Source organism: Garra rufa, chromosome 2 (genome assembly GCF_049309525.1).
Source record: "Garra rufa chromosome 2, GarRuf1.0, whole genome shotgun sequence".
In the NCBI taxonomy this organism is placed as follows: Eukaryota; Metazoa; Chordata; class Actinopteri; order Cypriniformes; family Cyprinidae; genus Garra; species Garra rufa.
In genome coordinates, this window is record NC_133362.1 from 43,315,459 (window position 1) to 43,328,768 (window position 13,310).

Consider the following 13,310-nt stretch of genomic DNA (forward strand, 5'->3'; position numbering starts at 1 on the left):
GTCACCATGCTTGGACACACGTCACATCCTTTCCTTTCAAATGTAGCACCCTCCCCACCCCCTTCCCTAATTAGGTTTAGCGGATACAATTATGAGTGCAAAAAACAAACATTCTAAATTGATATCAATTCAAAAGAAGTCATGTTGGTTCTAAATACCTTGTCAGAATACATATAAATTGCACATAATTGCAGAATTAACATTCTGCTAAATATTCCTGTGTTCCACCCAAGGATAGTAATATAGTATAGTATATTACAGATAATTTGATGGTAAGTAAATAATGGCACAATTTTTTTTTTTATTATTATTCTAATTTATTTCTATAGTACAAAAATAATTTTGCTGTGGAATTCTCTAAAATTGGAGCTATAGCCTTATGGGCAGCATTCTGACATATTGTGCAACAGAGCTTTGGTTGACCTGAGTTCAAGTTCTGCACTTAAGGTCCTTTCCCATTTCCCTCTCTTCTGTTTGATCCCTTCCTGTTTATCTTTAAACTGTCCTATTAAATAAAATAAAAAAAATAACACATACAAATTAATTCATAATAACAGAATAATAATAAAACCAGTTGTCAGTTACTGAAACCTTGTTATTAACTCTGGTAATCTGGTATACTACCTTATCAAGGTTCATGACTTATTTTTCCCCCTCCCTTTATATTCTTTTCTCTTTATCTATCTCTCAAATACTTTTTCTATTTTTTATTGTTTTTATAGGAACTTTGAGATGTGAGAAATTGGTAATAAAAAATAAAAAAAAACTTTTGATATCTTTTCTGTGCATGCATAAAGAAGCTTATAGAATTATCAAAGTGTAACAAAGGGACTAGCAGAGTAAAGCAACCTTCCCACTTCTCGGTTTTACAAAATGCTTTCTTAGTTCAGCTAGCTTGATTCTCTATCCGGTGTGCTGGATTTGTTCGAGAGACTGGTTATCTCTGCATGCCCTATTTTATTTTCTTCCACTATGAATGTAGGGTACCCTCTTATGCATGTAAGATACTGGCATTTCATTAGCATGAAAAGGGCTGCATTAAGGTTTCACTGACACCTTGTGGTGGGGAGACACAGCTCGCAGCTAAGCTGGTGACTGACATTGTCCTGTATAGGTTTCAAATCCACAAGCGGAGACTGTGAAGCTAACAGACGGCACTTATGTGTCATACACAGAGTTTGACATCGTGGTCACAGCATGTTTAGTGCCAGCCTCTAAAGCCTGTAAGACATAGCTCCATTATGGCCCATGAGACACACAGCAGAGAGCCGGAGCTCAACTCTTCTGAGTGACATACATGCCCTGCGGTAATGGCTTCTGCTTAATTAGCATTAGCACCGAGTGTCAGCACCATCAGATCGGATGCGTAATACTACACAGCCAGAGGAACCACTGTTCAACTGTATTCATTAAAGGTAAATGACTCTATTGAGAAGTGCCTCTATGTTGTTGTTGTCTGAATGCACTATTAAAGTGCCACCTTCAGGATAATACATCATTACAGCATCATCAAACCGAAAATCTGTTTAGCAATCCATCACCGCATACATCCTCAACAATCCCTACTTCAAATAATGCATGTTCATCTTAATATTCATATTTTGTACTTGTCTTCTAATGATACTTGTCGAACAATTTTTGCGTTAGCTCAAAGTCAATTGAGTCTCATTGCCTTTCACATTCCATCACATCTGCCACTGACTCATAAAATCACATTTAGTGTCATTAATTTTGTACGACATTGTAAGCTTAGCAAACCTGTGTTTATGGATCTCACCTCAAAACAAAAGTGTTAACATTTCCAAAACTAATTTTTTTTAACAATACTTTTTCCCCATACAGTGAACCAATTCAACCTGGTTAGAAACTATTAGAGTCTTTGTAGCATTAATGGTTTACATTGATTTAACATCAAAGTGGCTTTTTATTCTCATTTCAGCCATATACAATTGGTACAGTACATTGTTAAAACAAAACAACAATCCTCCAAGACCCTGGTGTTCCATAAGACAATGTAAATGAACATAAATTGAAAGCAACATAAATTAACACTAGATTACACAAAATTAGCTTGAACATATCTGCCACTCAAAAGTTTGGGATCAGTAAGATTTTGTATTACTTCTATACTCATCAAGGCTGTGTTTATTTGATTAAAAATGCAGAAAGAAAAAAAAAACAAATATTGTGAAATGTTAATGCAATTTAAAATAGTGGTTTTCTGTTTTAATATACTTGAAAATATAATTTATTCCTGTGATGCAAACCTAATTTTTCAGCATCATTACTTCAGTATTCAGTGTCACATGATCCTTCAGAAATCATTCTAATATGCTGATTTATTATTAGTGTTGGAAACAGTTGTGCTGCTTAACATTTTTTTTTTTTTTGAAAGCTGTGATTTTTGTATGATTCTTTGATAAATAAAACTTTTGTAACAATAAACACCTTGTTCAGTAATGTTTGGGGTCAGTGTTTTTTTTTTTTGTTTGTTTGTTTTTGTTTTTTCTCTCTTTGAAAGAAATTAATACTTTTATTCAGCAAGGATGTGCTAAATTGATAAAAAGTGATAGTAAAGACTTATATTGTAGGAAAAGAAAAGATTTCTATTTTAAAATAAATGCTAAACTTTTTATTCATCAAGAATCCTGAAAAAAGTATCACAGGTTCCAAAAAATATTAAGCAGCACAACTGTTTCCAACATTGATAATAAAAGTAATAAATCAGTATATTAGATTAATTTCTAAAGGATCAAGTGACACTGAAGACTGGAGTAATGTCTGATGAAAATTCAGCTTTGCATCACAGAAATAAATTATATTTTAAAGTATATTAAAATAAAAGAAAATGTTATTTTGAATTGCAATAATATTTCACATTACTTTTTTCTGTATTTTTGATCAAATACATGGAACTTTAATGAGCATAAGAGACTTCAGTGTTTCCCACACATAGACGAATCTGTGGCGGTGCGCCACAGATTAAATTCCGACCGCCACAGATTCAACACCGACCAAAAAAAAAAAAAAAAATCAATACCGTCCGTCACATATTGCGTTTCATTATTCTTTTGTACTCTATTTAAAACACGCAGCAAATTCGTTCAACTGCATTTCCTTTCCCTGCTCTCTCTTCATCTCTCTGTCACTCACGCGTCTCTCCCTCACACACACACGCACACAGCCCCTCCCCTCCGTGCACACCACATCTGTCTGGATCATCTGCGGAGAGAAGATGGCTGGCGAAAGGTTGGTATCTCGTGAACACTTTTAACACACAATCACAGATTAAAACGTGCTATAAAATATTTTATATTCTGAATACAATAGTTTCAGTGTGTTGATGTTACTGTAAGTCCGACCCTTAGCAAACGTGATTGCGCCTTCTTTAGAAAGTTAACTAGTCACAAGTTTGCGGTAAAATGTAGGCTAGCCTAGTTGGGTTGTCGAGGTCAAAACACTATATGTAGCAGCTGTGAATCAAATAAATGTATTACAAATTATGTTGTTTCTTTACTCTTACACTGAATGTTTGCTGCTTCAATCCAGATGAGTATTGAAAAGTATTTTCCGCGACTGAAAAAGGCACGTGTTGAGGATGAGGACCATCCTGAACCGGAGGTATCAGTCTGAAACAGAGCTTAGTCCGACCAGTGTAATTAGTTATGTTATTGTTTACAATATTTTCAGGCTTCAACTAGTGCTGCTCAAGCAGAAAGACAAGGTCAGGGAGAGAAAGAAATAGATTTGTTAGGCATTGAAGAAAGAGTAGGAGAGGAGGACAGCATCCAACATTATTAACAGTTTTTTTTTAATTATTAACCTTTAGGAATTAGGAAATCCCTTTAGGGGATCCAATCGTATCCCCTATCCAATCGTTCTTTTCATCTGCAACTGCAGTGTCTACATTAAGGGAACACATACAGACATGTACAAACAACATTTAGTGCAACCAACACAACACAGTACAGTGGGACAATAATGCGGTGACAGTGTTGCACAGGCACATGTGCAAAAATGTGTAGTAAAATGCAATTGGAAAAATGACCATATAAATATATAATAAATAAATAATAAATCATTCAATATATAATTAATAAATAATTCAAAGATAATTAAAGAGAACTCCACAATGTAAACTAGAGCTAAGAGTTTGTGAGTTTTGTATGTATTATATTTATATAGAGTTAGATGCATTTGCATCTACTTCTTGTATTAACATAAAAAACATGGAGTAATGCAAAAATGAAGAGTGTGTCTGAAGCATGAGAGGCAAGCAACACACATTCAACTGGTTACAGGTGTTTATACGAGGTATTTCAAATGTGCCACACACAATTAGAATTTTTATTAGGCATATAAATCACTCAAGGCTCTTTTTTTGTGACACCTTGAACATCTCCAAAATTATGCAGTAGAATTACTAGCCAGTAAAGTCCAGCATCTGCTGTGGGTTAGTAGATAAAGCTCCCAAACCAAATAGAAAAGTTATAGCAAATGCTTCCAAATGAAACTGTGCATTTGTCTCTGAACTCACTTTTTCCACCTACAGAAATGCAAAGAAAATTCTGAAGTATTTGTATTTAGTAATTTTCTTTGTAGACCAACAACAAAGTTAATGTTTTACTTCAGGATGTTTATGTGCCTCAGAGGATTGTCAAAAGTACAGAAGAAATAAAGTCTCTTTTTTTATCATTGAATAACTGTATATTGTATCAACTCTGGGGCGTCTTGATACATCTCCTGTTTCTTACCGCGACAGAAGATGACATTTGAATAGAAAAACATTTTAATCACTGCAGCTAATTCTGTATGTAGTTACCATACAGCTCCATTATAATTTTCTGTATAGCGCAAAATACACAAAAAAATTAAAAATGCACAATTGTGTCAACTGTATTTCTCTGGTTAAATCACAGAGTGGCTTGGTAGAAATCATGTTCCAGAGGGCAAGTTGGGGGCATCTTGAGCAAGTCTAATGGAACATAAATTGTCTAGAGATGTTGCCATTTTATCTAGCTTTAAGCTATTTTTTTACAGACATTTGGAACTGCCATGTTATGCGGTTCTTTCTGATGCCTCCAGCACTGCTGGGAGTAGACACTATGGCTCATGCGTGACTCCCTAGGAGTAAGACACTCTGGATCATGTGTCAACTGTGTCAGCCTCACTGTCGTTCACCAGAGCTCTTTGGATTGCGAAAGCTGATTCTAAATCATCAATTCTCATTCTGCTAGATCCATCTTCAGTACAGTCAACCATCATATCCTTCTGTCCACACTCGTATTACTGGAAAGGTATCCAAACACATCAGCTGGTCACAGGGGTAACTCAAGAATCAATTCTTGGACCCCTTCTTTTCTTCATATACACTGCATCACTGGGGCCCATTATACATGCCCATGGTTTCTCCTACCATTAGTATGCTGATGACACACAGTTCTAGCTTTCATTACAACCAGACGATCCCATGGTAGTTGCATGGATCTCAGACTTCCTGGCAGATATCTCAGAATGGATGAAAGAAAATGACCTGCAACTCAGCCTAGCAAAAGCTTCTGACACTACAATACAATTTTAGAATGAAGCAGCAAGACTGATCTTCAATGAGCCCAAGAATGCCCACATGACACCTCCCTTCTTCTCTTCACACTGGCTATGAGTTCAAGACATTAATGCTTGCATACAGAACAGTCACAGGCTCTGCTCCCTCCTACCTCAAATTAATCCTACAAGTTTACATCCCCTTCAGAAGCCTGTGGTCAGTAAGCAAGCGACACCTTGTGATACCATCACAGGTTATAAAATGGCCTATAATGCAGTGATTTGCAAGAGGCAGAATGGCAGCATTGGTGCTCCACGAAGACATTGTTAACCGCACGATGAGAGGACAACACATTTTTAGAGATTTGGCAGATTTCTTTGTGTATAACAGGGGTAGGCAAGTTTGGTTTAACTCCAAACCTGAAAAAACTTTCTAGGACTGAAACTGTCTACCCCTGGTGCATAACGACGAATGGCTGATTAGGCTCTAATTTACAGAGATGCACCAACTGCAATGAGGCCATGTTCGTGGTCCTTGGTTTCCTGGTCAAGGGAATATTGTAATGGCCCATGTCTGCACCTGGTTAATAGTGACGTGCCCTATTGAAATATTAAAGGGAAGGTGGTGGTGTCTGGATGCGTCAGTTGGGAAACTACTATACAAGCCAGGCAAGATGTGCCAGATTATCTTGGCCTGTTGTATTCTGCACAATATCTGCTTGAGCCATGGGGTTGAGATGCCAGAAGTAGAAATGCACATGGATGTACAAGTTCTACACGTTGACTGGAACGCTGTCATGAAGGTGAACTCAGAAACTAGGGAGAGCTAGATCCAGATGCAGAGAGCTTATTGTAGTAATAATTAAATACATGAACTCAGGAAAAAAACAGAAAACAACCAAAAAACAGAACTGAGCACACCAACAAGACATCAGTACATGTACATACAGACAAGAACCCTAACCCTAACAAAGGAAACACAATGGTTTATATGCCCTGGAGTTAATATGCTAACAAGACACACCTGGTCACTATCAGGGAATTAATCAACCAGAAAACTACAAACAGGAAAAGAACACAACTTAAAAATCCAAATAACAAAGACTCAAGGTACACAAAACAGGGACCTGTAATGGCCAGAAAGAGGTATGGTCCCCCGCATAGCATATAGACCATGACTGGGGCTGTGCTAATTCCGTAAGAATGATCAGGACCAGGGATAGCTCCTCTAACACAAGTGCCCCTTTTCCACCTGTAACAGGGAGCCTCAGTTGCACGCTGTTAGAAAAAATAAGCCTTAACCACAAAAAAATTTAAGAACAAGGAGGAGAACAGCAGGCAAAGTGAGCAGATGCAGAGTGGTGAATGTCCCACAGCCCAGACGTTGGACAAGATCTAACAAAAACAAGCTCTTGACGGTTAATGGGGACGTGAGTAGCTTGATCCTCCTACTAACTCCTCCATGTTTTCTGCACTCCTTCCACATGGAGGAATTTGTTGCACCAAGGGCCAGTCCAAGAAGGAAGTAATACTTTAGTTACATTTTTTTTTATCCCAATCCCCTTAAGTTTCTGATACCCTGTATTTACAAAACATATAACAAACACGTCACTGAATTTGTGAGAAGATCCACAGGTTATTTCAACAGGTAAGACTATTCAAAATAAAAGTTACACATAAGGTCTTCTCATACAGTCAACAAGAGCAGACAGAGTCTGGTTAATGTGAACCAGAACCTGCACCAGCCAAAGTTTAACCATTAACTCATCAACTAAATTAGTTAGCTCTTTTTGTGATCACAGCATGGCCGCAGATAGCACCCTACTCTGACTAGGATAGTGTCAGATGTGTATTCATTTCCTATCTACCTTAGTTGATGTAGTTCACTAGTGTGTAACTGTTTGTTTCCATAGTTATCCATTTGTTACATTTGTCTTATTTTGATGGTCCCTTTTCAGCATTCTGTTGAGAATAAGTAACTTTGCACCTACATGTCAACAAACTCCCATTAGAGCATTAGTAGGCTGTCTAATTAATATCTATTCAATCTATTGAGAGCTAGTAGATATGTAAGTGCAGCATTACTCATAGTCAACAAAATGTGTTAAAGGGACCATCAAAATAAAGTGAAACCAAGAATGGACACATAATTAAAATGGATCTGCCAGCAGTATGAGCAGCATGCCAGCAATACTTCTTACCCAGAGTGATCGTTTCCTTGAGCACCAAAGCAGTGACTTTTTTTCAACTGGAAGCCTGATCAGGTGCAAAAGCAGGCACCAATGTTTATTCTAGGGGGCATAATCGTGGATCCCCACACACCCTCTTACCGCTGAAGTTAGTGAACTGAGCCTTAGAGATATTAATGGAATGTAAAGATGTCGGTTCCCAGAGACTCCAATCCCCTCTGACCCCATGTGGTCTCCTGTTCCACCCAGCCCTGAATCTCCTTTGTCTCCGCTTATTCTGCCCAGCCCTTCATCTCCATTGGTTCTGCTCATCCCCGAGTCTCTTTCGTCCCAGTTGTTCCCGCCCATCCTCCTACTCCCCACTCCTCTGCAGGCTGGATCTCTCCTCGGCTCCTTCATTGATGGCACTGCCACACTGCTTGGATATACTTTGGGCTACCAGCTCCATCCTGGGATGTCAACCCCCTTGCTTCACCTCGGGCCTCTGAGCCCAGGACTCCGCTGCAGTCTTCTGGGTCTCTGGCTGCACCTTCTCCACTTCACAGACCTGCAGTTCCACCTAGGCCCTCCAGGCCTCCTCTGTCACCACTGGTCTTTGTCTCATCTGCTCCGCCTCAGTCTCCACTAATCCTGGCTCACCTCAGTCGGGTGGGCTCCAGGATGCACCTTGGCTCCTCTCTCCTTCAGTTCTGCTGTGGGCCTGCATCCTGGTGGTTCTAGTGGGGGTTACTCCATGGCTCCTCCATCCACCGTCTCCTCCCTGGCTGTTCATTCCATTGTCTCCTCCCTGGCTACTCCCTCAATCATACCTACCTCCACTCCTCCATGAATTGTTCTATTATTTAGGGACCTTTCTATCTGGGACCTTTGCTATCTGTACCTTGTTTACAGTCTGCACTACACACTGCCAGTCCACAAACTTTTTTGTGTGAGAGCCCACTGAAACCCCACCAACAACAATACCCACATTTCAGGATAGTTCAAATTATATTTCTTGCTGCTTGCCATTCCTAAAAAGTATATATATATATATATATATATATATATATATATATATATATATAAAGAGGGGTGTATACACATTTTTTGTAAGTATTGTCTCTGAATCACATGTATGCACAATAGAATAATGCTCAAATGTAGGATGGTTTCTACAAAAATGAGGCCCCAGGTTCCCAGGTTTTATCTGTTTAAACAGTAGACAATAGAATAATGCTCAAATGTAGGATGGTTTCTACACAAATGAGGCCCAGGTTCCCAGGTTTTATCTGTTTAAACAGTAGACAGTTCATGTTTTGTGTCAGTCTGTGTTGAGGCACAAGCTAGCTAAATGGCAGTCACCTGTAGCATGATGCTGTGGTATAGAGTTCCCATAGCATCACTTACTGACACAGGGTTGAGTGAATCTATAATTGGAAAAACCTTGATTACTATGTAACCCTGGTTCCCTGAATAGGGGTGTGTAGCCTGGCATACTTCTTCATTTCTGCTTAATGCATCAAAAGCTCTGAGGTGTGGTGGCTTCCTTACTAAATCTATCTTTACGTACATATTTGCATCAACCATTGACAAAAGCATTTCATCTACACTATCCATTTTTACTGAACCTCTGCACTTTTTTGTATCTTTTAATCATTTATCAATCTATTAGACACTTCAAACTCCAAAATTCTTTCCAATATATCCATCTAACAGCTTTCTTCAGAAAACATAAATTGACCCATGGCAAAAACTGCGTTAGTGATTGTGATATACATTTGTAGCTGTAATGTAATGGGAGTTTCTTCTTTAGCTGCATCTGATAGACCCACCTCCCATTGTATAGGATGGGGTTGGATAAGTTAAATTTCGAAAAAGTGCAGTCAGAGAGAAAGAAAAAAATAATTAAGCACTTCTTGTCTTCTGTGTGGGGATTTTCTTGGGTTCTACATATTTGACACAGAGCCCCCATTTATGGAAAACCTTCAAATGTATGACCATGGCTTTTTACAATCGAAACAAAAAGCCATAAAAATGCATGTGACAGTGTATATAAGGCCAAAACAAAAGCACTGCAAAGCTACAGCGACGGGAAGTAAGAAGCATAGCCCTCACCTCATCTTCAGGTTGCCTGGCTGTGGTTGTCCATCATAGATGGAGACAATGTCAAAGTCCTCCTCCAGTGCGAAGGTGTGAAAGGACAACTGTATCCTGTTCCGCTCTCCAGTGACTATGATCCACGTACAGTTGGCATAGTTGGGGTAGCCATGGGGAAAGCCAGGACTCTCTATAGTTCCATTGAGACCTTGTACCAAGCCGCCACAAGTCTGACCTAAGGACACAAACACAGGAAGTTAATGACCTCCATCAGTCATTGCATTGTTTTACATTATATGTTTATATGTGTTTATTATTATTTTTGGTCAATTTGAATATTATGACCCCAGGGCTCAATGTTTGCCCCAGTCTTATTTTCTATATTTATGCTATCGATGGATGCAATCTTTAGGAAATATGGAGTGTCCTTCCACCATATGCAGATGAAACTCAGCTTTATTTTCCCTTTGCAGCATAAAAACAAAGAATTCTTAGGACCTCTTTTGGATTTTCTAAACAAATTTGGTTAAAGCAGAATCTTTTAGTGTTTTACGAAAATAAAATTGAAATAATTTTGTTTGGTTTAAAGTCTAATGAGGACTGTTCCCCTCACTTCGGCCATCTATCTTCTTATTTTACACCCTGTGCCAAAAATCTTGGTGTTCTTTTTCGCTGTAATTCACTACATAATGGTATAAGCCAGTCCTATAATGCGTTTACAGATGGTCCAAAAAGCTGCTGCAAGGATGCTGACTGGCAGACAGAGGTTCGATCACATCTTGCCGATTCTTATTTCATAAAAACAGTTACCAATCACATTTAGAACTGTCTTCATAATTTTAATTTTTTTTGTTTTTTAATGTCTTCATAATCAAGCACCATCATATTTTTCTTAAATAATCTCCATTCACAAATCAAATAGTTCTGTAATTCAACTTCTAGTTCAAGGTTTCACTGCAGAGGTGGATTGAGCCTTTGCCATTGCCATTCCTAGTCTATGGAACAAATTAAAAATTTTTGTTTAAACTGTGCCCTCTTTACCAATTTTCAAATACCTGCTTAAAAAAACCTCTATTGTCAAAAGCTTTTATCTAGCTAAGTCAATTGTATTGTCATCCTGTATTGTGTCTACTAACTTCTATGTTATTATTATTATTATTATTATTATTATTATTATTATTGGGTGCATTGTTCAGCACATTGGGTCACCTGAAAGTGATTTAGAAAGAAAGAAAGAAAGAAAGAAAGAAAGAAAGAAAGAAAGAAAGAAAGAGTTAATTGTATGTCTGCTAAACATTTTAACTACGTTAAATTAAGTTAATTTTATCCACTATTAGAAATATTATATTACAATATTATATATAATTTTATATATTATCATGTAGATGATCTGACGAAAAATATGGTCAAAAAGCTGCAAAACGTCTCAGGTTACGTATGTAACCCTGGTTCCCTGAGGGAACGAGACACTGCGTCCTGAGACACTTTGGGGAACGCCATTGGCGGGCCGCACTCTGAGTCATGTCCAACGTCCAATGAGAAACGGGAGTGACATCACAGGCGCGGTGACGTCATCGACCAGGAAGTATATAAGCACGTGCGTTTGAAGCTGGCGTCGGCTTATAGGAATGAAGCGAGCGCAGCAGGGATGCGGGAATTATGGTCCGAGACGCAGTGTCTCGTTCCCTCAGGGAACCAGGGTTACATACGTCCTTGAGACACTTTGGGGAACGAGGTATCAACGCCCCCATAATTTCCAAGGCCCTGCCCAGTTTTTGTCTGCTAGGCCAAGGGTGGAAAAGTTGTGTCTTGGTACACTTCAGCCTGGGAAACTTGCCAGGACATGAGTGATAATACATCTCTGTCTGTGGAGCCCACCAGACAAGAGGGAGAGAATGTACCTCGGCCCTCGGGCACACGAGGTTAGCATAATCCAGTGTCTGGTAATACTTACCTGATGAGACACTATGGAAACTCCGCCTGGTGATCTTGCCAGGACGCGAGTGATAATGCATCTCTGTCTGTGATCAACCACCAGACAAGAGGGATAAATGAGCCTCGGCCCTCAGGCACACGAGGCTAGGGTTCTCAACCGCTGCCTGTCACAAGACCAGTGCAGGGGGAGAAAGGCTCCTCGGCCCTTGGGCACACGAGGAGAAATGGTAGTCCTTTGTCTGCGCTACGGCCAGAACAAGAGGGACACAAGAAGTGCCTGGTGAACGTGCCAGGACACTGGAATACATCTCTGTCTGTGATCCACCACCAGACAAGAGGGATAAATGAGCCTCGGCCCTCAGGCACACGAGGCTAGGGTTCTCAACCGCTGCCTGTCACAAGACCAGTGCAGGGGGAGAAAGGCTCCTCGGCCCTTGGGCACACGAGGAGAAGTGGTAGTCCTTTGTCTGCGCTACGGCCAGAACAAGAGGGACACAAGAAGTGTCTGGTGAAAGTGCCAGGACACTGGAATACATCTCTGTCTGTGATCCACCACCAGACAAGAGGGATAAATGAGCCTCGGCCCTCAGGCACACGAGGCTAGGGTTCTCAACCGCTGCCTGTCACAAGACCAGTGCAGGGGGAGAAAGGCTCCTCGGCCCTTGGGCACACGAGGAGAAGTGGTAGTCCTTTGTCTGCGCTACGGCCAGAACAAGAGGGACACAAGAAGTGCCTGGTGAACGTGCCAGGACACTGGAATACATCTCTGTCTGTGATCAACCACCAGACAAGAGGGATAAATGAGCCTCGGCCCTCAGGCACACGAGGCTAGGGTTCTCAACCGCTGCCTGTCACAAGACCAGAGCAGGGGGAGAAAGGCTCCTCGGCCCTCGGGCACACGAGGAGAAGTGGTAGTCCTTTGTCTGCGCTACGGCCAGAACAAGGGGGACACAAGAAGTGCCTGGTGGATCGCCAGGACACTAGAAAACATCTCTGTCTGTGATCAACCACCAGACAAGAGGAACACAGGCCTCGGCCCTCGGGCACGCGAGGCAGGATATCACACCTCTCGCCTGGAGGACTGCCAGGTCGAGAGGGTAGAAATCCTTTTCCTCCATAGAGGAAAGCGCCTAAGCACCTCTAGGCCTAGCAATGCTAGGGCTGAAGGACGACTGAGCCAGGAGTGACTCTGAGGTCTAGTTCGTAGAATCTGACGAACGTTAGAGGTGAGGACCAACCCGCCGCACTGCAGATGTCCTGGATCGGGACACCTGCCATCAGAGCTTTAGAGGCTGCAATGCCTCTAGTTGAGTGAGCCTTGACTCCTATCGGGGATGGGAGACCAGAGGACTCGTAGGCAGTAGAGATGGCATCAATGATCCACTTACTGATAGTAGGCTTGGAAGCCGGGCACCCCCTCTTAGGGGGGCCGTAACAGACCAAAAGTTGCTCTGATTTACGCCACAGGGCAGCTCTGTGGACATAAGTGTCCAGTGCTCTTACTGGACACATTAAGTTATACTTCCTCTGGTCGTGCTCCACGAATGGAGGAGGGTAAAACGCTTG

The 13,310-nt window shown here is 40.6% G+C and overlaps 1 protein-coding gene across 1 annotated transcript in view; it reads right to left on the reverse strand.

Moving 5' to 3' along the window:
• The window catches only part of csmd1a (CUB and Sushi multiple domains 1a), a 406,871-nt gene extending 396,227 nt beyond the window's left edge, over positions 1-10,644 (reverse strand). The window contains 2 exon segments of the mRNA XM_073834675.1: positions 9,828-10,044; positions 10,620-10,644. Of these exon segments, the coding sequence (XP_073690776.1) occupies positions 9,828-10,044; positions 10,620-10,644 (242 nt within the window).
• Between the last annotated feature and the right edge of the window lie 2,666 nt (positions 10,645-13,310).